Source organism: Bos indicus x Bos taurus, chromosome 13 (genome assembly GCF_003369695.1).
Source record: "Bos indicus x Bos taurus breed Angus x Brahman F1 hybrid chromosome 13, Bos_hybrid_MaternalHap_v2.0, whole genome shotgun sequence".
NCBI lineage: Eukaryota > Metazoa > Chordata > Mammalia > Artiodactyla > Bovidae > Bos > Bos indicus x Bos taurus.
The window spans coordinates 23,220,538-23,245,229 of NC_040088.1; the positions used below are offsets into that span (position 1 = coordinate 23,220,538).

The 24,692-nt window shown below is 50.7% G+C and overlaps 1 protein-coding gene and 1 long non-coding RNA gene across 2 annotated transcripts in view; one reads left to right on the plus strand and one right to left on the minus strand.

Annotated features, from left to right (window-relative positions):
* ANGPT4 (angiopoietin 4) overlaps positions 1–24,278 on the minus strand; it is a 48,183-nt gene extending 23,905 nt beyond the window's left edge. The window contains exons 1-2 of the mRNA XM_027558928.1: positions 23,408–24,278; positions 267–422 (exon numbers count right to left, since the gene is read on the minus strand). Coding sequence (XP_027414729.1) covers positions 267–422; positions 23,408–23,716 — 465 coding nt within the window. The 5' untranslated portion in view covers positions 23,717–24,278. The remainder of the gene's footprint in view (positions 1–266; positions 423–23,407) is intronic.
* LOC113903177 lies at positions 5,635–23,399 on the plus strand. Its single transcript, XR_003514040.1, has 4 exons — positions 5,635–6,679; positions 12,889–12,971; positions 15,349–15,544; positions 18,842–23,399. It is a non-coding gene; the product is annotated as an uncharacterized LOC113903177 (long non-coding RNA).
* Positions 24,279–24,692: the final 414 nt, after the last annotated feature.

Genomic DNA, 24,692 nt, shown 5'->3' on the forward strand with positions numbered 1-24,692 from the left:
TGAATCCCAGCTTGGACCGGACACGGGACTCACAGAGGCAGAAGAGCCAAACCCAGTGTCTGCTGTCCCCCACTTCCTGCTCTGGGCTCGTGGCCTGGTGGGAGACAGTTCTGTGATGGGGTCATCAGGGAGGAGTCCCGGGGGCTGCAAGGTCAGAGGAGGCTCTGACCTTCCCCAGGGACAAGGGTCAAAGTAAGATGACCAGGGTTATGAGCCAGCCTGGCCAGCCACGGTGCCCCCAGTACCACCCCCTCACCCTCTAGTACCTGAGCCTCCACGTCGGTCAGCTTGCGGGTCTGGGCGGTGGTCTGGGTCAGGAGACTGGTGCCCAGCTCCAGCATGGTGGCTGTCTGGTTCTGGACCATGTGCTGCTGGGCCTGTGCCAGCTCCAACCTCAGGTTCATCTGGATGTACCTTTCCAGCTGTGAGGAGATAGACGGTGCACTGGGGTCATGGGTAAGGGTTAAAGGGAGCTTCCTGTCCCTTCCACATGTCCCCTGGAAGGATGTAGCGCAACTGGGGGAGGCCCTGATGCCAGGTCAGGCTGCCATTACCTCTTGCTTACTCTATTTGTTGCTTTCTCCTCAACCTCTCTGCCTCCATCCTTGTCCCATACACAGCCCATTCTCTACTCAGCAGCCAGAGGGATCCTGTTAAACTGAAGTCAGATCACACTTCTCCTCCGTTCAGAGCCCTCCCAGAGTTCCTATCTCACCAAAGTCTTCCTTGGAAAAGTCAGGGAGGAAAAGCCAGTCCTCCGTGACTGCAGGTGGTTTTACGACCTGGTCTCCTGCTACCACTCTGGTTTCCTCTCCTAGTCCCCCTCACTCCACTCCAGACACCTTGCCTCTGTGACACCCTTCCAACACAGCAAGCATGGACCTACCTCAGGGCCTTTGCACATGCTATTCCCTCTTGTCTGGATCCTACCACCCCACACCATCTACAAGGCTCACTCCCTCACGTCATTTCAGTTCTCTTCCAACCCCTTATCACACCCCAACTTTGTATTACATATTTTTTGTTTGTTGCCTTTTAAAACTTGCCCTTGACATGTCAATGCCATGAAGCCAGGAGCTTGGGCTTGCTCTCCACTTTATCTCCATGTCTAGCACAGTGCTTAACATACGGTGGGTGTTAAAAAAAAAATGTGTTCAATGAGTCACTAAGAGGGGAAGCAACAATTGTCATCATAGTCCCCAACGTCATGCCTATGACTTAGCTTCGTAGGACTGAGTCAAGAGTGGGAAGAGGGGATGCATCTTTCCCTATACCGGAGTTTGCAAGTCCATCCATCAAACCGGACTTTTATTTTCTGGCCCCCTCCATCTGTGAAATGGAGTTGAACTGGCCAGTCTCCAAGGGTCCTCCCAGCTCAGATATCTTGGGATCTGACAAGCTAATGTTCATTTCTTTGACAGGGCTGCTTTTTCCCAAGAGCAGGAGAAGCTGGCATGAGACCAGGATCAAATTGCAAAGGTGAACGGCCTGTTCTCAGGGCTCAGTGCCTGAGGACAGAAAGCCGGTGCCTCTCCTCCACTCGCTCTCCATTGGGCATATTTGCTGGCCTCTCGCCACCATCTCGATCCCCCAGCTCTGGCTCCTTCCCACCCCCTGTCACTCAGCCCTCCAGGAGGTCCAACAGGGCAGCTCCCAAGGTCCCTGGGAAGACTGGTGTTTCCCAGGGAGATGGGGTGACCTTGGCTGGGGGTCAGGCTTCAGCTGCTTCTTCCTGAGTTCTTCACCTCTCTTCCATCTCAACTGTCTGCTCCCATACCTCCCTCACCTCTGTGCTTTCTAAGGGGGCATGGCTCGTTGTAGTGCAATGTCAAATCCTGAAGGGGGCGCAAGTGGTGTCGATCAGAGCCTTGCTTCTTAAAGTGCGTCCTTGGGGCAAGCATCACCAGGGAGCTTGTGAGAAATCCAAGTTTCCAGATCCAGACCTACAAAATCAGAAATTCTGGGGAGAGACTCAGCCAACTGATGCTTGCCCAAGTGGAGAGGTCACAAAGGGGACTTGAGGACCAGGGAGATAAGTGTGTCTGAACTTCTCAAGCCTTTGTCCCTTTGACCCCTTCTTTCCTCTCCTGCCCCAGCCTCTGCATCAGGCAAATGTGTCCAAGGGTCCCTAGTTAAAAATTAAAGAAAAAAAATATCCTTGACTCCACAGATTCTCTCTATCTGTGTCTCCAATTTCTCTGCTCACCCCCAAACAACATAACTTCTTGGACAAATTATCTCCATTTTTCCCTCCCTCTCCATGCTTGCTGCTGCTAAGTCGCTTCAGTTGTGTCCGACTCTGTGCGACCCCAGAGACGGCAGCCCACCAGGTTCCCCTGTCCCTGGGATTCTCCCGGCAAGAACACTGGAGTGGGTTGCCATTTCCTTCTCCAATACATGAAAGTGAAAAGTGAAAGTGAAGTCGCTCAGTAGTGTCCGACCCTTAGTGACCCCATGGACTGCAGCCTACCTGGCTCCTCCGTCCATGGGATTCTCCAGGCAAGAGTACTGGAGTGGGGTGCCACTGCTTTCTCCATGCTTACTTTAAAAAAAATAATATTATTATGGTGTTCTTCACACACACACATTCACACAGCATAAATAATAGTATAATAAAATCTGTGTTTTTACTACACTCAAGAAAAAAAATACAACCCATATGGTTGAATCCTGTGCACCACTGACCTGTCCCCAGCCCTGGAGAGACTCTTTAACACACCTCGTTGTAACTGTCTTTGACAAGGGTGGTCAGAGGACACTTCTGTGTCCTCAGCTTACTCTCCGTCTCAGCAGCAGTCACCCATATGGCCACTCCCTTTTTCTGGAAGAACTTCCCAGGTATACCCTCCCCTAGTTTTTCTTCTCCCCTCCCTATTCCTTCCCCCTCCCCTCCCATCACCCTCTATCTGATTCCTTTTTCAGGCTTCTTGGGGGGCTCTCATGCCCTAATCCTGGGTATTCTGTCTGTAGGTCACAGGTGCCTAACTGGAGACCACAGGGCCTGTGAAGAGAATTCAGGGGGTCCATGAACTTGGGTGAAAGAATAATTACATTTTTCTTTTTTGTTCACTAACCTGTAATAAAAATTTGGCATTTCCTTCAATTACAAGCCAAGGTCCAAAATCATAACACTGTTAGCTGATCCTACAACTGGGCTTCCCCATAGCTCAGTTGGTAAAGAATCTGCCTGTAATGAAGGATCTCCCCAGTTCAATTCCTGGGTTGAGAAGATCTGCTGGAGAAGGAATAGTCTACTCATTTCAGTATTCTTGGGTTTCCCTGGTAGCTCAGATGGTAAGAGTCCACCTGCAATGTGGGAGACCTGGGTTCGATCCCTGGGTTGGGAAGATTCCCTGGAGAAAGGAAAGGCTACCCACTCCAGTATTCTGGCCTGGAGAATTCCAAGGACTGTATAGTCCATGGGGTCGCAAAGAGTTGGACACAATTGAGCGGCTTTCACTTTTAATTATGAGCAGAGATTCCAAATCATAACACTGTTAGCTGATCCTGCAACTTCATTACCAACAGAAATCACAAGTATTTCCTATCACAGCATAGATATTACAGTGTCATAAAATACCAATCATGACTTCAGAATATTGGACATTCTCAAACCCACCACTGGGTAATGTTACAACTATAGCACATTATAATCACAATGTCACTAGGTGTTCTTATTTTATGCATTTGAAAGCAATATTCTGGACTTCTCTGGTGGTAGAGTGGAAGAGGAAGAATCCGCCTGCCACTAAAGGGGACATGGGTTCAATCTCTGGCTCAGGAAGATTCCACACGCTGCGGAGCAACTAAGCCCGTGTTCCCCAGCTACTGAGCCTGCAAGCTCTAGGGTCCACAAGCCACAAGTACTGAGCCCTCGTGCTGCAAGTACTGAAGCCTGTGCGCCTAGAGCCTGTGCTCTGCAACAAGAAAAACTACCACAATGAGAAGCCCACACACTGTGACTAGAAAGGAGCTCCTGCTCTTCACAACTAGAGAAGAAAAGCCTGCAGGCAGCCACAAAGACACAGTGCAACCAAAAGAGTATGTAAATTAAAAAAAATTTTTTAAGTAATATTCTGAAAAAGTATCCATAAGCTCCACCCAGGACCAGCAGCCCAAGTCCCCAAACTGAGACCCAGAAAACTTGCCTAAGGTCACCAGCTGATGGCCTGGGTTCCAAGACTCCCTCCCCAGGGGGCTTCTCAGGTCTGCACAGCAGGCCTGGGGCCTCAGGGTAGCTTGGGGTCCTCTCTAGTAATGGGAACCCCCTAAGCACTCTTATTAGTCCCCTATTTGTTCTGTGGCTACAAATGGCTGGGTGGGCGAAGGCCACCCACAGCTGGGACCCATCACCGAACTTGCATGCCCACTCGTGGGCTCTAGGATGGTAATCTGGGCAAGAAGGGCCTCAGTTCAGCCAGCCTGCAGCTCTGATGAGTAATGTCAGCCTGTGTGTAGGGGTTGGGTCCAGCCCAGGGCTCAGGCACCAACTGGAAGGGTGGGAAGGGAAAAGTCCTCATGGAGAGGAAACCCCAGATGGGATCTGCCCCAGCCCCCCAGCCCCACTCAGGATTGGACCTGCCCATTCTCTGTCACCCTCCTGCTGGTAAACTCTCAGGCCTGAGATGGGAAAGAGGGGCCCTGCATCTCAGCCACCTGACACCACCCACCCCAACACACACCACCCCCGGCCTGCAAAGAGGCTGATCTTTGGCCCTTGAGCTGCCCACTTCTCGCCTTGGCCCTGAGTTTGGTTCTGGCTCTGCTACGCCCAAGTGTGGGCCTCTTAGCAGTTGAAGGCTGCCTTTCCCTGAGCTTCACTTTACCAACCTGTGACACAGGGACAGTAAACCCTGCTTCTTTTGTGGGAGGGAGCATTTGAAAAGGGCCTTGAAGGAAAGGAAAAAGTTTTGATAGGCAGAGCCTGGGGGAGAAAGGAAGGAATTCTGGATAGAATATAGCTGAGCACATAGGCAGAAGAGTCTCAGTGGCCAAGGAGATTTGCTGAAGTCTGCTTTTTTCCTGCATTATCTAAATGAAAAAGACTTCATCTGGTAAATGGATAAGCAACTGTGGCCCAGTCATCCAATAAACTCTACTCAGCAATAAAAAGGAATGAATTACTGATGCATTCAACAGCATGGAGGCACCTCCAATTAGACTGCATTGAAAAAAGCCAGACTTAAAAGGCTACAGACTGTAGGATTCCATTCATATGACTTTCTGGAAAAGTCAGAATCACTTGTTGCTAGAGGCTGAGGCCCAGGGGTGGGGATTCACAGCAAAGGGACACAGGGGAACTTTTGGGGGGTGTTGGCAATATTTTGTATTGTGTGACAGTGGTTACATGATGATATACATTTGTCAGACTCATAGAGCTGTACATTAAAAGGGTGAATTTCACTGTATGTGGACTATATCTCAATATAAAATCCATCAACACAAGGTTCTATAAAATGTCCCATATAAAATATGTGTTATAATATGTATTATATATAAATATGGGCTGCCCTGGTGGCTCAGATGGTAAAGAATCTGCCCGCAATGCAGGAGACCTGGGTTCGATCCCTAGGTTGGAAAGATTCCCTGAACAAGGGCAGGGCAGCCCACTCCAGTATTCTTGTCTGGAGAATCTCATGGACAGAGGAGCTTGGCAGGATACAGTCCATGGGAAACGTATGTTATAAATGTGTTTCCTCAAACTAATCCCTCACCTTCTGAGTTTCATTTATGTAGTCAAGAAATTATTTTTGAGTACCTATTATATGCTAGATCCTGTTTTAGGTACTCAAGAATAAGGAATGAACAAAACTGGCAAGCTTTCTAATTCCAGGACACTTCCATTGACTATATCAGTTAAATTCCAATAGTGATGAGCGCTACAAAGAAAATAAGACAGGGTAGTGAGTGGGGTCAGGGGCTTGTTTAGCCACAATGGCAGGGAAATGCTCAGCAGAGGGGGTCATCTGAGCTGAGCCGACGTGAAGAAGCCAACTATGGGAAAGTCAGGAGGAAGGGAATTCCAGGCGGGAAAGGCAGTGCAAAGGCCTTAAGGTGGGAATGTGTCTGGTGTGTCAGAGAATCAATAAGATCAATAACAACGATATGTCCTGCCTGTTTCTTTTGTAGAAACGGTTCAGATTTGGGGAAAGCGTTTTGTCAACTACAGATAAAAGCCAAGGCAGAAAGAAAGAGTAGTGCCTTATATATGGTGAGCCTGGGTTTGAATCACAGCTCTTTAGCTTAATGGGTCTGTGACCTTGGGCTATGTGACCTCTACCTCTTTGGGCCACTTCTCTAGAATGCAGATAATCGTAGCTCCTATCTCCAGATGGTAGGGAAGATTCCAGGCATGATCCATTTAAAAGGCCTAGAGCATGATTACGTAATTGACACATGAAAAATTCTGGTATGTCTGTAAGTCTGTATCAGGGGTTACCAAGCAGCTGTTGAAAAGAACGAGGTCGACCTTCATCAGGAGTGGACGTGAAAAGATGTCCCAGATACACTCTTGAGAGAAAAAAGCAGGATACAGAACATTACCTACAGTGTGGACCCCTTTGCATGTAAGAAATCCCAGCTGATGTGTTTCCACGTGAACTCAGACAAAGGTCTAGGAGACACAAACTGGCGACCGCGGTGCTTTGCTTCAGGGAAGGCGATTACAGTGGTGGTGATGGTAATGTTTTGTTTTTTATATTCTGTATCTCCAAATTGTTTCTATTCTAAAAAAACCAGAATGAGATTGTATACAGGCATGCTTCATTTTATCATGCTTTGCAGATATTGCCTTTTTTCTTTTTCTTAACAAATTGAAGGTTTGTGGCAACTCTGTGCCAAGCAAGTTTGTTGGTTCCATTTTCCCAACAGCATTAACTAACTGCATATCCGTGTGTCATATTTTGGTAATTCTCACAGTATTTCTTTTTCATTACTATTATATTTTTATAGTGATCTGTGATCAGGCATCTTTGATGTAATTACTATGAAAGATTACGACTCGCTGAAGGCTCAGATGATGGTTAGCATTTTTTAGCAATGAAATATATTTTAATTAAGGCCTGTACTTAAAAAAAAAGACACAATGCTATTGTACACTTAATGGACTACAATATAGTGTAAAAATAACTTTTGCAATGCACTGGGAAACTACAAAATTCATGATTCTCTTTATTGCAATATTCACTTTATTTTCAGCAGTTTGGAACCAAACTCTCAATATTTTCAAGGTCTGCCTGTACAGATATAATTACTGTAATATTGAAAAGCCAGTATGTCAGCCAGGCATTCTTAACAGCTATTCCTGGATCCCTGAGGGATCTGTGAATAGAATTCAGGGAATCTGTGGACTTGGATGGGAAATAGTTGTGTTCAGTTTGTTTTTTTATTTTGCTCATCTCTAATTGAAAGGCGCTTTTCCTACAGTGATGAATGTAGGCCACAAATTACTGCAGCGGTGGTGCTGCGCGTGACTTCACCAGCAGACGTCACAGATAATCCCTTGTCTCACTCCAGGGGTTGTGGACATTCATGACATACTGTTTATACTTATTACAACTTCAGAATGGTGGAAGGGGGACTTCCTGGCAGTCCAGTGGTTAAGAATCCATCTTCTAAGACAGCGGTTGTGGATTCGATCCCTGGTCAGGGAACTAAGATCCCACATGTCATGGGACAACTGAGCCCACGCAGTGTAACCTCTGAGCTCACATGCTCTGGACCCACAGCTAGAGAAGCCCAAACGCTGCAATGAAGAGCCTGCACGCTGCAAGACCCAGCAGAGCCACAAAAAAAAAAAAAAAGACAGCAAGTACTAGATCCACCAGAGGTCTTGTTATTTAATAGACTAATACAGAAGTACTATATAACTGTATCACACATCTGCTCTTTTTTCTTTTAATTTAGTTGTTAATTGGAGTATAATTGCTTTAGAATGTTGTGTTAATTTCTGCTGTACAACAATGTAGATCAGCTCTATGTATATATCCCTTCCGTCCTTACTCTTCCTCCCGCCCCTGCATTCCACCCCTTTAGGTCATCACAGAGCACCGAGCTGAGCTCCCTGCGCTATATAGCAGCTTCTCACTAGCTATCTATTTTACACACAGTAGTGTGTGCTACTCTCTCATCACACATCTGTTCTGAAAAATATTTGATATCTGTATCTCAAGGCAATTTGTTTCCTTTGTAAATCTACGCATACACACTTAATTTTTTTTTTTTTTTTTTGGCTGCACTATCTTCATTACTGCTTGCAGGCTTTTCTAGTTGCGGTGAGTAGGAGCTGCTCTCAAGTTGCAGTGTGTGGGCTTCTCATTGCAGTGGCTTCTCTTGTGCAACACAGGCTCTAGGCGCCCAGGCTTCAGTAGTTATGACACGAGGGCTTAGCTGCTCCAAGACATGTGGAATCTTCCTGAACCAGGGTCAAACCCAAGTCCCCGGCATTGGCAGGCGGATTCTTAGTACCTGGACAACCAGGGAAATCCTGAAGCATGTAATTATATATGTTTAAAGACATTCTTCTGAGAGAGGCTGTAGATCTTTATCAGATGCCAGAGGGACCCAGGGCACAGGAAAGGCTGAGACTCTGAAAACCCCTCCTACACACATCTCTGCACGAGTGGACACTCAGTGGGCCACTAACTCTGGGTGCAGGGCCTTTGCTAGCAATTCTTCTGGAGCTTGGAGGATGTCTGGCAGTTTCTAGGTGTTCCATGAATATTTGTTAAGCTGAATGAATGGATGGATTGGACATCTCCCCTTCTGAAAGAGTTAGCTCTGAAATAAACCACCCCATGTAGATCTGTGGTATAGCCACTGGCAAACAGAACAACAGGAAAGGAGAGAAGTGCTTTTATAAAACCATGGAACCCCAGCCTGAGCTGCTTCATGGCTTGCCACTTTTCACCTTTGTGCCTCCACTTCGCCATCAATAGATGGAGTGGTAACAGTACCACTATGTGGGGTTGTTGAAGAGGGAAGATGTGGACCTCGTAGAAAAGGGCCCGAGCAAATGGAGGCTCAGACACATAGAGTCACTTCCCTGAGGTCACCCAACAAGTTGGCAGTTGCTGGATTCATATCCAGTTCTGCTGATTTGAGAGGCCGGGAGGTCAGGTCCGGCGAGCAAGAAAGAAACTCTAAGCATATACCAGCAATGAATAGGCTCCTTTTCCCCTGCTTCTAGTCTATACCAATACCAGCTCACCATTCCATACCTTGCATCTTTTTTCTTAATGTAATTTGGAGATTGCTCTATGTTCATCCAGATGAACTTGCCTTGCTGTTTGAAGTGCCCCACCGTTTGCTCCTCTGGTCCCCTATCGCTGGGTCTGCAGGTTCATTTCCAGGCCTTTGCCATCACATCAGGGCTGCCGGGAACATCCTGCCCACTTGTCACTAAATCCCTCTGCAAGGCTGCTTGGGGATAAATCCCTCAAACCATAGCAGCTGCTTTAAAGGATAAGGACACTTGAGATTTGGACGAACTGCTCTGGGCAGAGGGTTGTGTCTGTGGTTCGCACACTGTGTTTGGAAGAGGGATGCCAGGGTCTGGCCATGGAGCCAGGGTGTTATCTACTCAAATCCTCCAACACACATCCACACACCCCAATCTCAGGAGCTTCCAAAGCTTCTCCTGTCAGCTCTCTTCTGACTTTAAGGTCTGCCCACAAGTGTTACCTCCTCTGATGGCCACCCCATCAAAGGTAAGTGCACCCCCAGCCCTACGACACCTGCCATGACTGTGGTTTCATCACAGCATGTCACGTGTTTGAAATCACTGCAGTCGTTTCCTATTCGCCTCTCTCCCCCCATGGGAATGTCAGCTGCAGGAGCACAGGCGTGCCCTGTTCATAGCTATACCCTCTGTGCCTCAAGCAGTGCCAGTAGCTATACCAACTCAGTAACAAATAAGAGGGGCTCAGTAACTATTTTTTAAAAAAATCAAATAGGTCTGTTCTATGGAGAAGGCAATGGCACCCCACTCCAGTACTCTTGCCTGGAAAATCCCATGGACAGAGGAGCCTGGTAGGCTGCAGTCCATGGGGTCGCTAAGAGTCAGACACGACTGATCGACTTCACTTTCACTTTTCACTTTCATGCTTTGGAGAACGAAATGGCAGCCCACTCCAGTGTTCTTGCTTGGAGAATCCCAGGGACGGGGGAGCCTGGTGGGCTGCCGTCTATGGGGTCACACAGAGTCGGACACGACTGAAGTGACTTAGCAGCAGCATGTAAAGGGCACCAGATTTCCATGGAATATTAGTTTAGGGGCTAGAAATAAGTTTGGAGACTCTGACTCAGCCCCAGCTGCCCCCTGGATCCCTGTGACAGGCATGGCCAGAGGGGTCAGAGAGTTTGGAGAGACCACTAGTTCAAGGGCAGGAAGGAAAGGGGAAGCTGGAGGGAGGGGAGAGGAGAGAGGGAGGCTCACAGCAAGGGAGAGAGCCAGCTTGGGGCATCTGAAGGAGAAAGTTCTAGAAACCTGACACAGTCTTGGGGCTCATTTGTCTGTTGAGCTAACTCATTCAGAAGTGCTGGGACCCATGCGGGGCACTAGAGGGTGAGCTGTGACTAGAGGAGGCTCGTTCCTGCTCCAGAGGTGGTGCCAGGCATTGCCCTGAGGGCCTTATTTGGTCTGTTTAGATCTTGACTGTCTCATTGCCCCCATTTCACGGCCAAGGAAAAGGAGCACAGAGAAGACGAGCCCGTTGCCCAAAAAAAAAAAAACAAACTCACAGTTTGTGAGTGGCAGAGGCTGGCTGGGGACCAGGCCTTCACGGCTGCCACCAGTTCAGTGGGCTGCTTGTGGCCTCTGGACTCCAAGGCAGCCCCAGTGATCTCCTCCCCTCCCAGTTCTCATGCCCCCGTGTCATCAGACTGGCCAGTGTGAACAACAGGATACTGTAGACATGGTGGTGGTGAGCTGGGCTGACATCATCACACTGTGGCAACATCACTTCGTGGCTTCCGCTTTCTCCCTCCTGAATCTCTTGCTCTGGAGGAAGTTGACCACCATGTCCTGAAGACCCTCAAGCAGCCCTGAGAACCATCTGGAGAGGAACAGAGGCCTCCCACCACGGGCCAGTACTGCCCTCCCAGCCCTATGCTGGGGCCACCTTAGAGGCTGATCCTTCAGTCCCAGTCGAGCCTTCAGGGGACCACGGCCTCAGCTGACACTCGAGTATAACTGCATAGAAAAAAGGCCCAAGTCAGAACTACCTTATTAAACTTCTCCCGATTCCTGACTCCCAGAAACCGTGAGAGATAATAAATGTTTGTGGGTTCAATTAACTTGCGGAATGAAAGTGTGAAAGTGTTAGTTGTTTGGTTTGTGTCCGAATCTTTGCGGTCCCATGGACTGTAGCCCACCAGGCTCCTCTGTCCATGGGATTCTCCAGGCAAGAATACTGGAGTGGGTTGTCATTTCCTTCTCCAGGGGATCTTCCCAACCCAGGGATCTAACCTGGATCTCCTGCATTGCGGGCAGATTCTTTACCGAGCCACCAGGGAAGCCCAGCTTGCTGAATGCCTTAGGGTGTCTTGTTCTAGATAAGTACTGTCCTGCTTTCGCAGAGGTCACAGAGGTCAGACACTCTTGCTCACAGGCGGCCCACCCTTCTTGCCGGGCACATCGCATCCCACCGTCACCTCCAGGCTATAGTTTCCCAATGGAACTAACTAGTTTCATTTTACCAGTGGAACTAATGTTGTATCTGTGGACTTGACGGTCAAGGTCGGCCCCTCCTCTGCCCATCTCCAGCCCCTCCCATCCCCTTGGGCCCACACAGGCCCTGACCCCTGGGCTCAAGGCAGAGGGGATTTGTCTTGTTTTTTTCAAGCAGCCAGGCCCAGCCTTCCTCGGCTGTTTTCCTCCCTGCAAAAGATTCTGTTGCTTTCCTTCTAGGTCAGGGCTCAGTGGAGCGAGTGGGCAGGGAGCCAGGGCTGGAGAATGTCTTGCACCAACAGCCTGTAGAGGAGGGATGCGCTTTTCAGCTCTTAGCGTAAGTTGTAATTCCCGGATTCCCGGCACAGGCCTGGCTCCGCCACGCTTCCAGCTGCAGTGTTGAGTCTGGCGTGGGCCTGGCGCACGGCACTGTCAGGCGCTGGTTCCACCACTGCGTTGCTGTGTCCTTTCTGGACCAGTGGCAGAGCTTCTCTGAGCCTCAGTGGCCTCATCAGAAAATGGGGCTGACTGATTCCTCCTTGCAGAGGGGCTGGCATGGGCCCCTCTGCCGCCTGGATGTGGGTGCTTCTCGTCAGCTGGGGCGGGGCAGCCAGGGCCTTGGCCTCAGCTGTCCCTTTATGGTTGTCTGTGTCCAAACTTTGATCTTGAGAGGACTGTCAACAGTGAGGCCCAGCACATGAGTCCTTCTTACTCTCCCAAGTGTAGGAGCCGGGAGTTTAAACAACAGGGTGACGTTTCTTGCAGTTGCTTGCTCCCCGCCACTTGGGCATCAGCCCTTACCTGGAGTGGGACTGTGTGTCCATTTTGCTTGGCAAATGTCTAATTCGTGCTTATTATGTGCTTGTCACTGTCCTAGCCACTATGTGTGTTAAATCCCTGTTGCCACCCTCTGTGATAGGAGATACTATCAACCTATTTTACAGATGAGGCACAGAGAGGTTAAGCAACTTGTCCAAGGGCAAGTCCAGGCTCTCTGGGAATGATTCTCTTAGGCTACACTTCAAAGCTGGCATGACTGAAGTGACCACGTGACAGCACTTCCCCTCCATCACCACCCCAGCTCCCCCTGGGGGAAGGGAGTCAAGTGCACTCTAGATGGAGGGAAGCCTTACTGGAGTATCTCCGCCAGGTAGCACCAGACTTTCCTGTCTGAGGAACTCTGGTGGGTAACTCTGCCCTCATCTGATCTTCCTCTGCAGCCTGGAGGAAAAGAGCGATTGCTTTCCACTTGACAAATGAGTTTAAACCGAGACCCAGAGAGGCCGAGCGTTACCCACAGCTGGTAAGTAAGGAACTGAATCCAATGGCTAAGCTCTTTCTGCTCACTCATCACTGGTGGGCGAGGCTGACCCTGAAGACAGGGTGACAGGGATAGGACCAAGGTCAGGCAAGGAGGAGAGGAGCAGGTCCAGATGTCCACAGCCACTGCCCATCACTGGGGGTGGGACAGAAAAGTGGCCATGTCAGTTTCCGGCACCCCAGAGCCTCAAGAGCAGGGCAAGATCTGGGGAGGTTGGTCTCATCTGGGCCACATTCTCCTAACTCTCTGCATTCCAGCCACTGTGAACATTTTCCACTTCCTCGAAATCCCTTTGTTCTGTTCTACCTCAGGGCCTTTGCACTTGCTGGTCCCTGTGCTTGAAATGTTTTTCCCTTCTTTTCCTTGCCTAAGAACTCCTAATCTACTCTTCAGATCTCAGCTCTGTTCTTCTTCCTGGAGCCATTCCTCCATCAAGGTTGGGCCCCTTATTACTTACTCCTTGAACAGGTGAGCCCCTTCTTCACAGCATGTATTAATATCATGAATAATCAGTATACATGAGAAATTACCAGGTTAGTGTCTTTGCTGCTGCTTCTGGAGGCGAAAGACCAAGTCTTCCTTGCTTACTGTTGAATTTTCATCATCTGCATGTAAGTGACTAGCATGTAAGCTCACGGTAAACATCAATGGCTACTGCTTATGCTTAATCGCTCAGTCGTGTCCGGCTCTTTGTGACCCCATGGACTGTAGCCTGTCAGGCTCCTCTGTCCATGGGATGCTCGGGGCAAGAATACTAGAGTAGGTTGCCATGCCCTCCTCCAGAGGATCTTCCCAACCCAGGGTTAGAGAACCCAGGTCTCCCGCACTGCAGGCAGATTCTTTACTGTCTGAGCCACCAGGGAAGCCCTACCATCAGTGGAACGGGTGATTAAGCACGTGGAGGAATGAACACTCCACCTGGCAAATTAAGTTCAGAACGGTGCACACAAGTGTGTGCACACAATCCCAGAGTTTCCTAACTGTAAGGACACATGGCTTTTTCATGAGTTACCTGACTGTGTGTCCTCTAACCACTAGGGAGGAGAAGTAAAGTTGTCCCTGACAATGACCCCAGGGTGAATGTAGTCAAGTCACTCCCCCCGCCCAGGGGAGTGTACCCATCTGTAAAATGGGTAGTAGGGAGAGGCAGTCTGTGTAGTGATTAAGAGTGTGAGGTCTGGAACCAGCTTGCCTGGCTTCAAGCCCACCTCCCTCACCTCCCAGATGTATAAACTCTTTGGGCCTCAGTTTCCCCACAATAAGTGGAGATCATAACAATCCTCACCTTTCAGGATGTCGTGAGATTTAATGAGTCATGTTTGTAAAACACGTGTACTAGTGCCTGGCTCAGAGACAGTACAGTGTGTGGAGTCTCTACAACAATGCAGGGGCTCCAGAAGACAGAAGAAGCGACAGCAGAATTTCTGATTTCCCTACAAGCAGATGTGGTGACAGACACACTCCCAGACTCAGCAGGCACTGGCTATTTGGGCCTCACAGCAAACTCAGGCACGTGCTTACCACATCCCCAGCTCACGGATGGAAAACCTGAGACTCAGGCTTTTCCCATATTTGCAGAGCTATAAATCTCACAGACACAAGGTTGGGTGAACAAAAGCAAATTGTAGAAAGAGATGGACCGTGTGACCTCTTATACAGAATGTGAGAGGGACCTGGAGTAAGGGGTCAGCAACACAGAATTCACGGTAGCTATCTCTGGTCAGGGAGGGAGGTAGGAGTGGGGCGGGGGCTTAAAGGGATTGGTAAAGTTTTGTTACTTAAGCTGGGTTTTAGGGACAAGAAATTTCATCTGATCTTTCTCTATACCTTTTCATCCGTTTGAAACATTTCAGTAACCATTTAGAATGCACAGAATGAGCAGCAAGGAAATAACCAGGGGATAGTGATGACAATGATTTTTTTTCCCTCTGCGTCTTCACACAATTCCATATTTCTGAATTTTTGCACTCTGAAAATTAGTCAAAACCTGAGGAAAACAACTAGGGCTGTTGGCAAGAGGTAGAGCTGGGATTGGACCCCAGGTCAGCGTGACTCTGGAGGAAGAGGCCCCAGCCCCTCATCTGCAGCCTCTCTCCAGCTCATCTCTTAGCCTGGGGGGCCCACTTACAGCTTTTGCAGAGATTTCCTGTGGGGGTTCCCCTCAGCTGCCTGGGAATCACCTTCCTTCCTTCAGCCTCATTTAGCAGACCAACAAGTGCTAGACTGGAGTCAGGATCGAAGGGCCACAAGTCTCCGCCATCCTAAGCTTCTGAGGCTCTGTTTCTCTGTCCAAGGGACATAGTTTCACTTTCAGCCTCAAGCCCCAGGCATCTCCTCACCTGCCTGCCTACCCCACCAGGTCTCTGCATGCTTTACTTCATTTTGTCCTCACCTGAGGTGCTTGGTTCCACGCCCCACCACTTTGAAGAAGAGGAAACCGAGGCCCAGGGAAAAGAAAAAGGGACTTTCCCAAGATCACACAGGCAGGATGCAGAAAAGTTGGCATTCCTGTGCTGATTCCGAGATGGATTCCTTTCCTGGGCCGAGCATCCTCAGTAAGTTTTCCTTTCTTTCTTCCTTCCTTTTTTTTTTTTTTAAAGATTAAAGAAAAATGTGGACCATTTTTAGTCTTTATTGAACTTGTTGCAATATAGTTTCTCTTTTATGTTGTGGTGTTTTGGCAGCAAGGCATGTGGGATCTTAGCTGAAAGGCGAAGTCTTAACCACTGGACTGCTGGGGAAGTTCCCCCAGTGTGTTTACAATAGCTGGATTTCCTGGGCTCTGTCAGACACTGTCTTCAGCCCCGCCTGTATATTAATTCATTTAATCTCCATGACAACCTGCAAAGTGGCTTCTACTATTGTCCCTGTTTCACAGACAAGAAAATTGAGGCACAAACTGGCAAAGGGAGAACACACAGCCAGCAGGCAGCGGAGATGGGATTCAGATTGAGTCAGTGGGACCCCAAGGCTCATGCTCGGTTTCTGTTGGATTTACCCTGGTACAAGGAGAGAGGTTGTAACAGTGAGGATGCCTAGATGGAGGTTTGCAGTCCGCTCAGTTCTCAAGGGCTGTCCTTGAAGACTGAGGTGCTATGGGGATCTTCTCTGGCAGAAGCTCTCCTTGGCTGAGGGCCTCCTGGGTGAAGGGGAAAATCTAGCCCCTGTGAGTTTCCCCTCTGGCGGCCAGGGGCCTCTGTTCCCCAGGCTGGGTACCCAGGGACCCAGGACACAATGGATGGGTCTCGTCAATTAGCCAGGAACTGGTCCAAGTGCTGAGAGTGTGGTTTCTGGCATTAGACAGTCTAAGTGTGAACATGACCCACTTTTCCTGGTCATGGGACCTTGGGCAAGTCACCTCACCTCTTGGTGCCTCAGTTTTTTCATCTGCGAATGGGCAAGCAATCTTCCTTTATAGACTCATTGTGAGAATTCAGTGCAATCATTCTCACAAGGCACGAAGGACAGTGTCTGGCACACAGGAAGGGCTTCATAAACGCCAGCCCTAGCTCCTGGTCTGTTTCTTTATCCTACCCTCTCGCTGGGAGGCAGCATTTTAAATTCCACTTTGCAGAGGCACTACTTGAAGCAGGTGGCTTCCCCCAGGCCCACAGCTGGTTGGCAAGCCCCCCTGGGACATGGCCCCTGATTCAGGCTCCATACTAGGCATTTCAGAGCCAACTCCAGGGCTAAGCAAACACTCAGAGGCCAGAGTCTAAGCAGAGGTTCAGGCTTAAGGGCAGACCTGGGGCCTGTTTTCTCACATTTCCCGCTCAAGGAGCAAAGGGGAGAGAGGATCTGTGTATCTTCCAGCCCAGACTGAGCTCTGGAGACTGGGAGGAGAGGGTCAGAAGTATAGGGCCGGCCGGTTCCTCTGGGGAATCCCACGTGAGGGGCCGTGCTGCCGCTGCTCCCTGATCATCCCTAGGCCCAGGGCATCTGTGCCAGCTGTTTCTAGGCTCCGTTCTTGGAAAAGGGAGAAGCATTCTTCCAAGAAGCAGATGCTGTTCTCCCCACCCCCTTCCCCAGGCCCGAACTGTCTAGAGGAGCCAGCAGTGAGGTTAGGAAATCAAACCCCAAGACATTTTGTTCGGCAACCGAGATCCATTTCTTGTTTGGATAACCAAAGGCCGAAAATGCCAAGAATTTACGGGCAGCCTGGGGAGGCCAGGGCAGTTGGGAGTCCTGGCCAGTTTGGGAGGATCTTGGGCTGGGCCAGGACCCCACGCTGTGCTCCCGCTGGATGCGCTTCTGACCCACATCCAGCCAGGCAAGGCCTTACGACCACTGGGCCGAGGGGCTGAGTTATTCTGAGGTTTGACGTCAGGGTCCTGGAGAGAACAGCAGAGGCTGGGGGGCTCCTGTCTAGCCCTTGACCCTTCTCTGATTGGCTTTGGGCACAGAAGGGGAAGAGAAGGAGGCCCCAGCTGAGCCTAGCTGGGAGTGGGGTGCTGGCCATAATGCCTGTATGTCCTCCAGTGTGGATGGAGCATGCAGACACCCTGGGAGGTAAAGGCAGGAGAGATGGATGGCATAGGAGTGGGCGGACCAGGGCGAGCCTGAGTGCGAGACAGGGAGAAAGCTGAGGAGATGCCAGCCAGACAGGAGAGAGTATGAGAGTGACAGACACCCGCAGACTTAGAGAAGGTGAGTCAAGCCACCGTGAGAGCCGCAGGACAAGAGACAGAGAGACAGAGAGAGAGAGAGAGAGAGAGAGAGAGAGAGAGAGGCGGAGATGCACAGGAAGACAAGCAGAGAGGGCTAGCTGTTCTTGGTACAGACGAGAAAGTAGAGGGCTCCCAGGTTTGGGGGTTCAGAGTCTGCCCCACTCCTGGGACCCTGGAGACCCAGCAGAAGCTCTGCTGCCCTCAGGTGCTGAAGGTGGGACAGGAGCCTGGGGACTTGTGTTTCCTCACACTTCTCATGCAATGAGGGCTAAGTGTGGCACTTCCTGGTTGAGAGGCCCCTGGCCGCTGGGGGATGACAGGACAGGAGAGGGTCTTTATTAAGCACCTGCTCTGGGCGGATGCTTTCCGGGCTCTGCCTCTCTTAACCCCACATCAAATGTCAGTAGGTGCTTTCCCTCTCTTGTCTCACACACACAGCAAGTATTCCTGAGTCTGTGGTGGACTCAGGAGCCAGGCGCTAACCACTGGAAGGCACAGCCCAGCAAGGGATGCCTGCTCTCCAGCTGGCTCTGCCCCCCACCCCCCATTCCCCTCAACATTCCTGCTGCAGCTCTTCACCCAGATGAAGGAGTGGAGCAGAGCCAAGAGCTGATGTGCAGCCCACCGAGCTGATGGCTCCAGACATGAGTCACTGGGGCAGAGGCTTCCAGGAGGAGGGGGAGGGGGAGGAAAAGGAGACCAGTGGGAGGAAGGGAAGGGGAGCAGTGTGTGGAAGGGAGTGAGGAAGGGGGAAAGGGAGCAGGGATGGGGCATCCCCATGCACCCTGAGCACAGGCGGAATAGCTGGAAGAAGAGAGTGGGTATTAGGGAATTTGGGATTCTGGAAGGGAGCACCCCATTGTCTCAGATCTGGCCTCCCCTACCTCCTTCACACCCTCCAGAGTTGTAGGAGGAACACAGACTTTGGAGAAGTGGACTTTGGGTCTCCCTGCTGTGCCATTCTGGCAAGTTCCTTCCCCTCTCTGGCCTCTCAGTTTGCTCATCTGTACACTGGACTGGGAACAGGGAGAGGGGTTGGGGCCACGAGGGAGGGAGGCTCTTCTCTGCAACTTCCCAAATGAATGAGACTTGCTGAGAGTTTGGTCTGGAAGGCCAGTCTTCCCCAGGCATCCCCGATGGCAATGGTGATGAGACTATTTTAAAACTCATTTTTTTTTTTCTAAGAGATTGTAGCAGAAGCCAAAAAAAGGCCCTCAAGTTTCAAAGACCCTGAGATAAGCCCAGACCAAGAGAATGCCTGAGAGAAGAGCCAGAAGAAGGTCACGGTCACAGAAGGTAGCAAGTATTCTTGACTGGAGTGAGAGAGATGACTGTCCAGGTGCCTCATACCCCTGAGCCAGGGGCCTTGTGTCTTATTTCAGAAGGAAGGACTCAAGAATTTCAGGATTTGTCTTTTTTTCCAGGGAGAGTTCCTCATGGAAACAGCCAACATTGATTGAGAATTTACTGTATGACAGGTGCTGGGCCAAGGACTTCATATGCGTTATCTCATTAAACCTTCTTAGAGGTAGGTAATGTTGTCACTATTTTATCGGCGAGGAAACGGAGATTCAGAGAGGTGAAGCAACTTGCCATAGGTTACACAGTTAGAAAAGGGCAGAATGAGTCTCGAATTCAAAAAGTTGGGCTCCAGAGTTGGGGCTCTCACCTTCCAGGCTGTGCTGCTGCCTAAAGAGGGGACGGGACCCAGAGAAAAGTGACTGCTGATGGGGTCTGACCTTGGGGCAGGCTCCACTGGCACAGGGTGACCTGGAAGTAACCCAAAGACTAAAGGGCCTGAAGGGAACATTCAACCCAAGCATACTCAGGAGATGGCAGGACAAACCTCTGCTTGGACCCCAATAGAGACTGGGTAAGACTGGGAACTGCAGAGAACACCAGCGTGGACAAGTGACTCTCCCTGCCCTAAGCTACCTGCCACCCTTGGATTGACCAGGACCAGCGGTGCAGGGCTCCGATAGAGATGATGCTGAATTAAGTAATAGCCAGTTGAGCTACTGTACCCCTGCCCAGGTGAGTTACCCATGCAGCCGAAAGGGTGAGTTAGCGGTCTCCCTGATCCTCGCAGCCAACCCTCTACCATACTATTGTTGTATCCACTTTGAGGAAGGGAAAACTGAGCCTTGCTCATCCACAACCACGTGGCAAGTAAGTTCTGGGGCTGGGATGTAAACTCAGGTCCACCTGATTCCCACATGGGAATTCTTTAGCCCCACAGTGCTCCATGGTGAGCCCTGCCCGGGATTATCAGGCTATGTGGACAGATATCTGGGGAGGACACTCCACTGCCAGATGAAGAGGTGAGCTGAGCGACCTCCTAACCTGAAACCCACTGGTTTAAATCCATCATCTGGCTCAACCAATGTTATTCAAGCACGAGGCACCCAGGGGAGTTGAAATGGATGAGAAGGTGAGGCTTGGGGTAGAGAAAGCAGGTGCAAGGTGAGAGCAGTGTCCAGGAGAGAGGTGACAAGAGCCAGGGCAGTGAGGAAGACAGGAGGATGAGCTGAGAAGCTGAGGGGATAGGATGGATAGGATCTGCTGCCTGGGAGTGGGGTGGGGTTAAGGACATCCCAGGGCCACAGATTACCTGTTGGCTGGGTGGTACTACCTTCAGCAGAATAGGTGGGGGGTGGGGAGGGAAGATCTCAATTTCAGGCGGCTTTGGAGTTGAGAAACTGTGAGCCTTCAGAGGGGAGGTCGGGAGCCCCTCAGACGTTGGTTTGGTATCATCATGGGGGTGGGGGGAGATGGTGCTGCGGGAGTACTGGGAGGGCAGCCCTGGGGGTTGTGCCACAAAGTATGAGAGGAAACAACAAACAGAGACTCTGCCCTGGGAAACAGCAACATTTCAGGAAAAGGGGAGGAGCAGGATTGGCCTGAGAGATGGGAGGATCACTGTGCATCCATCCATTCAACAGACATGCATTGCATGCCTACTATGTGCCAGGCACTGTTCTAGGCCCTGAGAACCCAGTAGCAAACAAAACAGACTGGCCCCTGTCTTCTTGGAGCTCACAGACCGAAAGAAATGTTTTTAAGAACAGGTGGTAGTAGGTGCTAAGGGAGGAAACCAAAGCTGGGTAAATGGACCATAAGGAGGGTGGCTATTTTAAATGTGGTGGACAGGAATGGCCTTTCCGAGGAGGTGACGTTTAAGTAGCAGACCTGAGGTGCGTCAGGAGTGAGCCACATACATGTCTGGGTGAGGGGTGTTGCAGCTAGCAAGGATTTTCACTCAATAAGAGAATAACTAAAGAGAATGGGAGCCCCAGGAGGGTTTTGAGGAGAAACTAACCTAGCTTAGGTTTTAACAGGACCCCTCTGTCTGCTGAATACAGAATGGACTACTGGGGTCTGGGTGGAAATGGAGCTTAAGACAGCAGTTGTGATGACCATCCAAGTAGGAGATGGAGGTGGCTGGTCCAGGATGGAGGTAGGGAAAGCAGTCAGAGTGGTAGATGAGGACTGGTTGATGGAGACAGTTTCTGGAAGGATGATATTGGTTAGCGATACTAAATTTGCCAAGAGGTCAAGTAAGATGAAGACTGAGCCGTGGCCACTGGATGTAGGAAATGGGAAGTGGGAGGCTACTTAGGAAAAGGATGGGATGAAGGAGGAAGTAGAGGCAGAGCTTGTAGACTTCTGAGAGCCAGGCCAGAAGTCAGAAGGTATAGGCTGGAGAAGGGTCTTGTTCTGTCTCCTCCTCCTTCTCCCCTTCCTCTTTCTTTCTTTCTTTAACATGGGAAATGCAATTAAAGACTGAGAGGAAGGAACAGCCTAAAGGGAGGAGTTGTTAGAGACACTGGAGGAATGGTTTGTTTGAGGAAGTTCAGGGGTTGCAGGGGATTCGACCCACAGTTGTGAAAGAGTGACTTTGGTCCATGGAGGAACCCTTCCTCTGAGTCAGAGAAAGGCCCTGGGGACTGGTGGGTGCATAGGTGAATCTGCAAGTGTGGGGTAGGCCCCATGTCTCTTTGAAGTAGGAGATCCGTGGTCTGGTGAGAGGATGGGCACAAAGTGAAAATGGAGGCTGAGGAGGAGACGAGGCTTGGCATGACCCTTACAGGACTGGAAACAGCTGCCTGAAGACACACAGATTTCAAGGCAGCATGGAGCCCTCTGGGATCCAGTGTATGAGGCCAAGAGCTCCCTTGAGGGGGGACCTAAGCATGGGATGGTGGTGGCTGTAAGTGTTGCAAGGTAGGAGGGGCAAGTAGACAGTGACTATGAGAAGATGGTGAATAGGAGGCTCAGGAGATAGATGGTCAGGGCAGGAATGAAACAGGAGTTTAAGTGTGTATTTGAGTATGTGCACAAATCAGCTTGGTTAGATAAGTGTAACTCTCCACTTGGGAGATGGTCAACCCAGGGTATGCAGAAGGTCATCCTTTAGAAAACAGGAGGAAGCCACTGGAACTCTAATTTATGTGATTTCATGTTATCTTCTTAAAGTTTTCATTTGTGTCATACCTTGTACATATTATATTAATAAGGTGCACAAATACTAAATAAATATGCACGTACTGGGGGAGCGAAACATTGTCTGCTGACCAGGCAAACAATCTGAACAATTTGAACCATGGGATAAAGAGGGACTGCTCCCCATCTTGGACATCATAGGATGCTTTCCTCACCCCACCCAGGGCTGAACCTGCTTTGTTCACCTCGGTTTCTTGCCTAGAGCCTGGCACGCAGTAGATGCTCAGAATATCTGCTGAAAGAATGAGGGCAGGGGATCCTAGAGTGGCCCTGGCATTGGGCCAAAATGGCAATGGGGTCCTCAGCCCCCTCATCTCTGCCACCCCATATCCAGTTCATCAGCAGAGCCCATTAACTTCCCCTTCAGAATATACTAGTATCTGACTGGCCACACCCCCTCCTGCTGTCCTGTCTCACGTCACGCCTCCATCACTTATTGCCTGGTCTCTACCTTGGGCTCCCAGCATCAAATCTGTCCCTTATAGTCTATTCTGTTAAAACTAACTCAGGTGTGTCTCACCTGCTCAAAACCCTGCAATGGCTCCTGTGAAGCTCAGAGGACGAGCCAAAGTTCTTCCGGTGGCCCTCAAGGCCCGGCATGGTCTGCCCTCCCCTCACCTCTTGGATTTTGTCCCTCAACCCTCTATTGCCCTCCTTCTCTGCTCCAGCCATGCTGCTGTTCCCCAGGCACCCCAACTACATTCCCACCACACAGCCTTTGCACTTGCTGGTCCCCCTGGAAATAGCTTCCCCCTAGAAACCTTCCCAGGTTGCTTCATCACTTCACTTGTTCTCTGGTCTCAAACGTCACCTCCTCTGAGAAATCCTCTCTGATTATCTGACTTCAAATAGCCACCTCTGGCCACCCCTTGCCTTTTTCTTTCTCACTTTGCTTTACCTCTGACAGAGTACATATTGTTCATCCCTTTATTGTCTCTTTCCTATCCTGGTCCGGAAGGGAATGTACTCTTCTGCTTACTGTTGTATTTGCTGCTCCTAGGACGGGACTGGTCCACACTGGAGGAATGAATGGCAGTTGGGGAGTTAGGTTTCCAGTTCTGTCTTCTCCCAGTTTGTCGTGTGGCCTCAGGCTCATCTCTGCCCCTCTTTGGGCCTCATCATTCCAATATGTACAATTCAGAGACAAGGGCCCTATTAGCCTGGCCATCTGTGTCCAGGGCAGGGCTCTGGGGTAGATGCTCCACCTGCTGTTCGCTGCCCTCACCCCCCTGCAGACCCAGTCCTTACCTTCTGCAGCCACTGCGTGTTGTTCTCCAGCATTTTTTCCAGCTGTCGCATCCGCTGGCTTGGCCAGTCTCCTAGGTTCAGTGTGGCCGCCGGGGAGTCCCTCTGGAGACTGTTAGAGCCCCCAAAGGCCTCGGGCTCAGGTGGGCAGGGCTCAGGCTCTGGCAGCACGAAGGTGTAGCTGCATTGGCCGTGCTGGACTCGGTGGGCCCGGCGGCGCCCAGCGGCCTCCTGCCCCCTCCGCTGGGCCACAGTTGTAGAGGCCACAATGAGAAGGAGGCCACCCAGCAGCATGGCTGGTGGGGAGGGCATCCAGAGATGTGGTGATGGCGAGGGGTGTTGAGTCAGAGCCTTGGGGCTGGGCCTGTCCACCACCTATCTCTGTGCCGTTTGCACCCGCTGCTGGCCAACAGTGGCCAGGCTTGCCTGCACAGCCGCCGCAGCTGCAAAGCCCTGTTTGGCCAAGCTCTGTCCAGGCGGCTATTTATAATTGCTCCAAATACCACAGCTGCTCCGCTTCCTCCCACCGCCTCACGCTCCCGCCCCCAGACACCCCCTCACCTCTATTCTTCCCTCTTTCCCTTCCTGCCTCCTCGCGCGTGTCCGCACGCTGCCTCTATGTCCCTGCACTGGCTTGCTCTGCCTGCCTCGTCTCCGAGTCCTTTTATGATCCAGTGGAGGCCTGGCCTCCCTGCCAGAGGGGAGGAAAGAAAACAAGACACACACACGCGCGCACACACACACACACACACCAAACCCGCAAGCTTCCTGCTTCGGGAAACCAAAGGCAACTGAATTCTCTCTTTCTGTCTCTGTCTTTCCGTCTCTCTCTCTCTCCAACCTCTCCTCGCAAGGCTGAGATCTCAAATTTCAGCCCCCAGCGCCTTCTCTTTCTCCCCCCTCCACCTACCCCTTCTGATTTCGTGTTAGCCTTGGAACACAGCGGAGTGACCTTAAACAGAGCAACGGGGAGGGGGGCAGAGGGGTGAGGCTGGGGAGGAGGCAGCCAGTTCGATCTGTTTCTAGAGACAGAGAAAATCCTTGCAAGGCTAGGGAAGTGGGCGCCCCAGCCAGGCTCCCATCCTCACTTCTCTCTTGGGGCCTGGATGGGCTCCGGTGCTGTGATAGAAATGGGAGCGTGTTCTTGTCTTGAGGCAGATAGCGCTGCGGCTGCCTTTGGCTGGAACGGGCAAGTAGATTTTGGGGAGAAGAGCCTGAGGTACAGCAGTGTCTTGACCAACCCCCAAGTTAGAGGCAGTGGGCTCTAAATCCTACTCCCCAACCACTG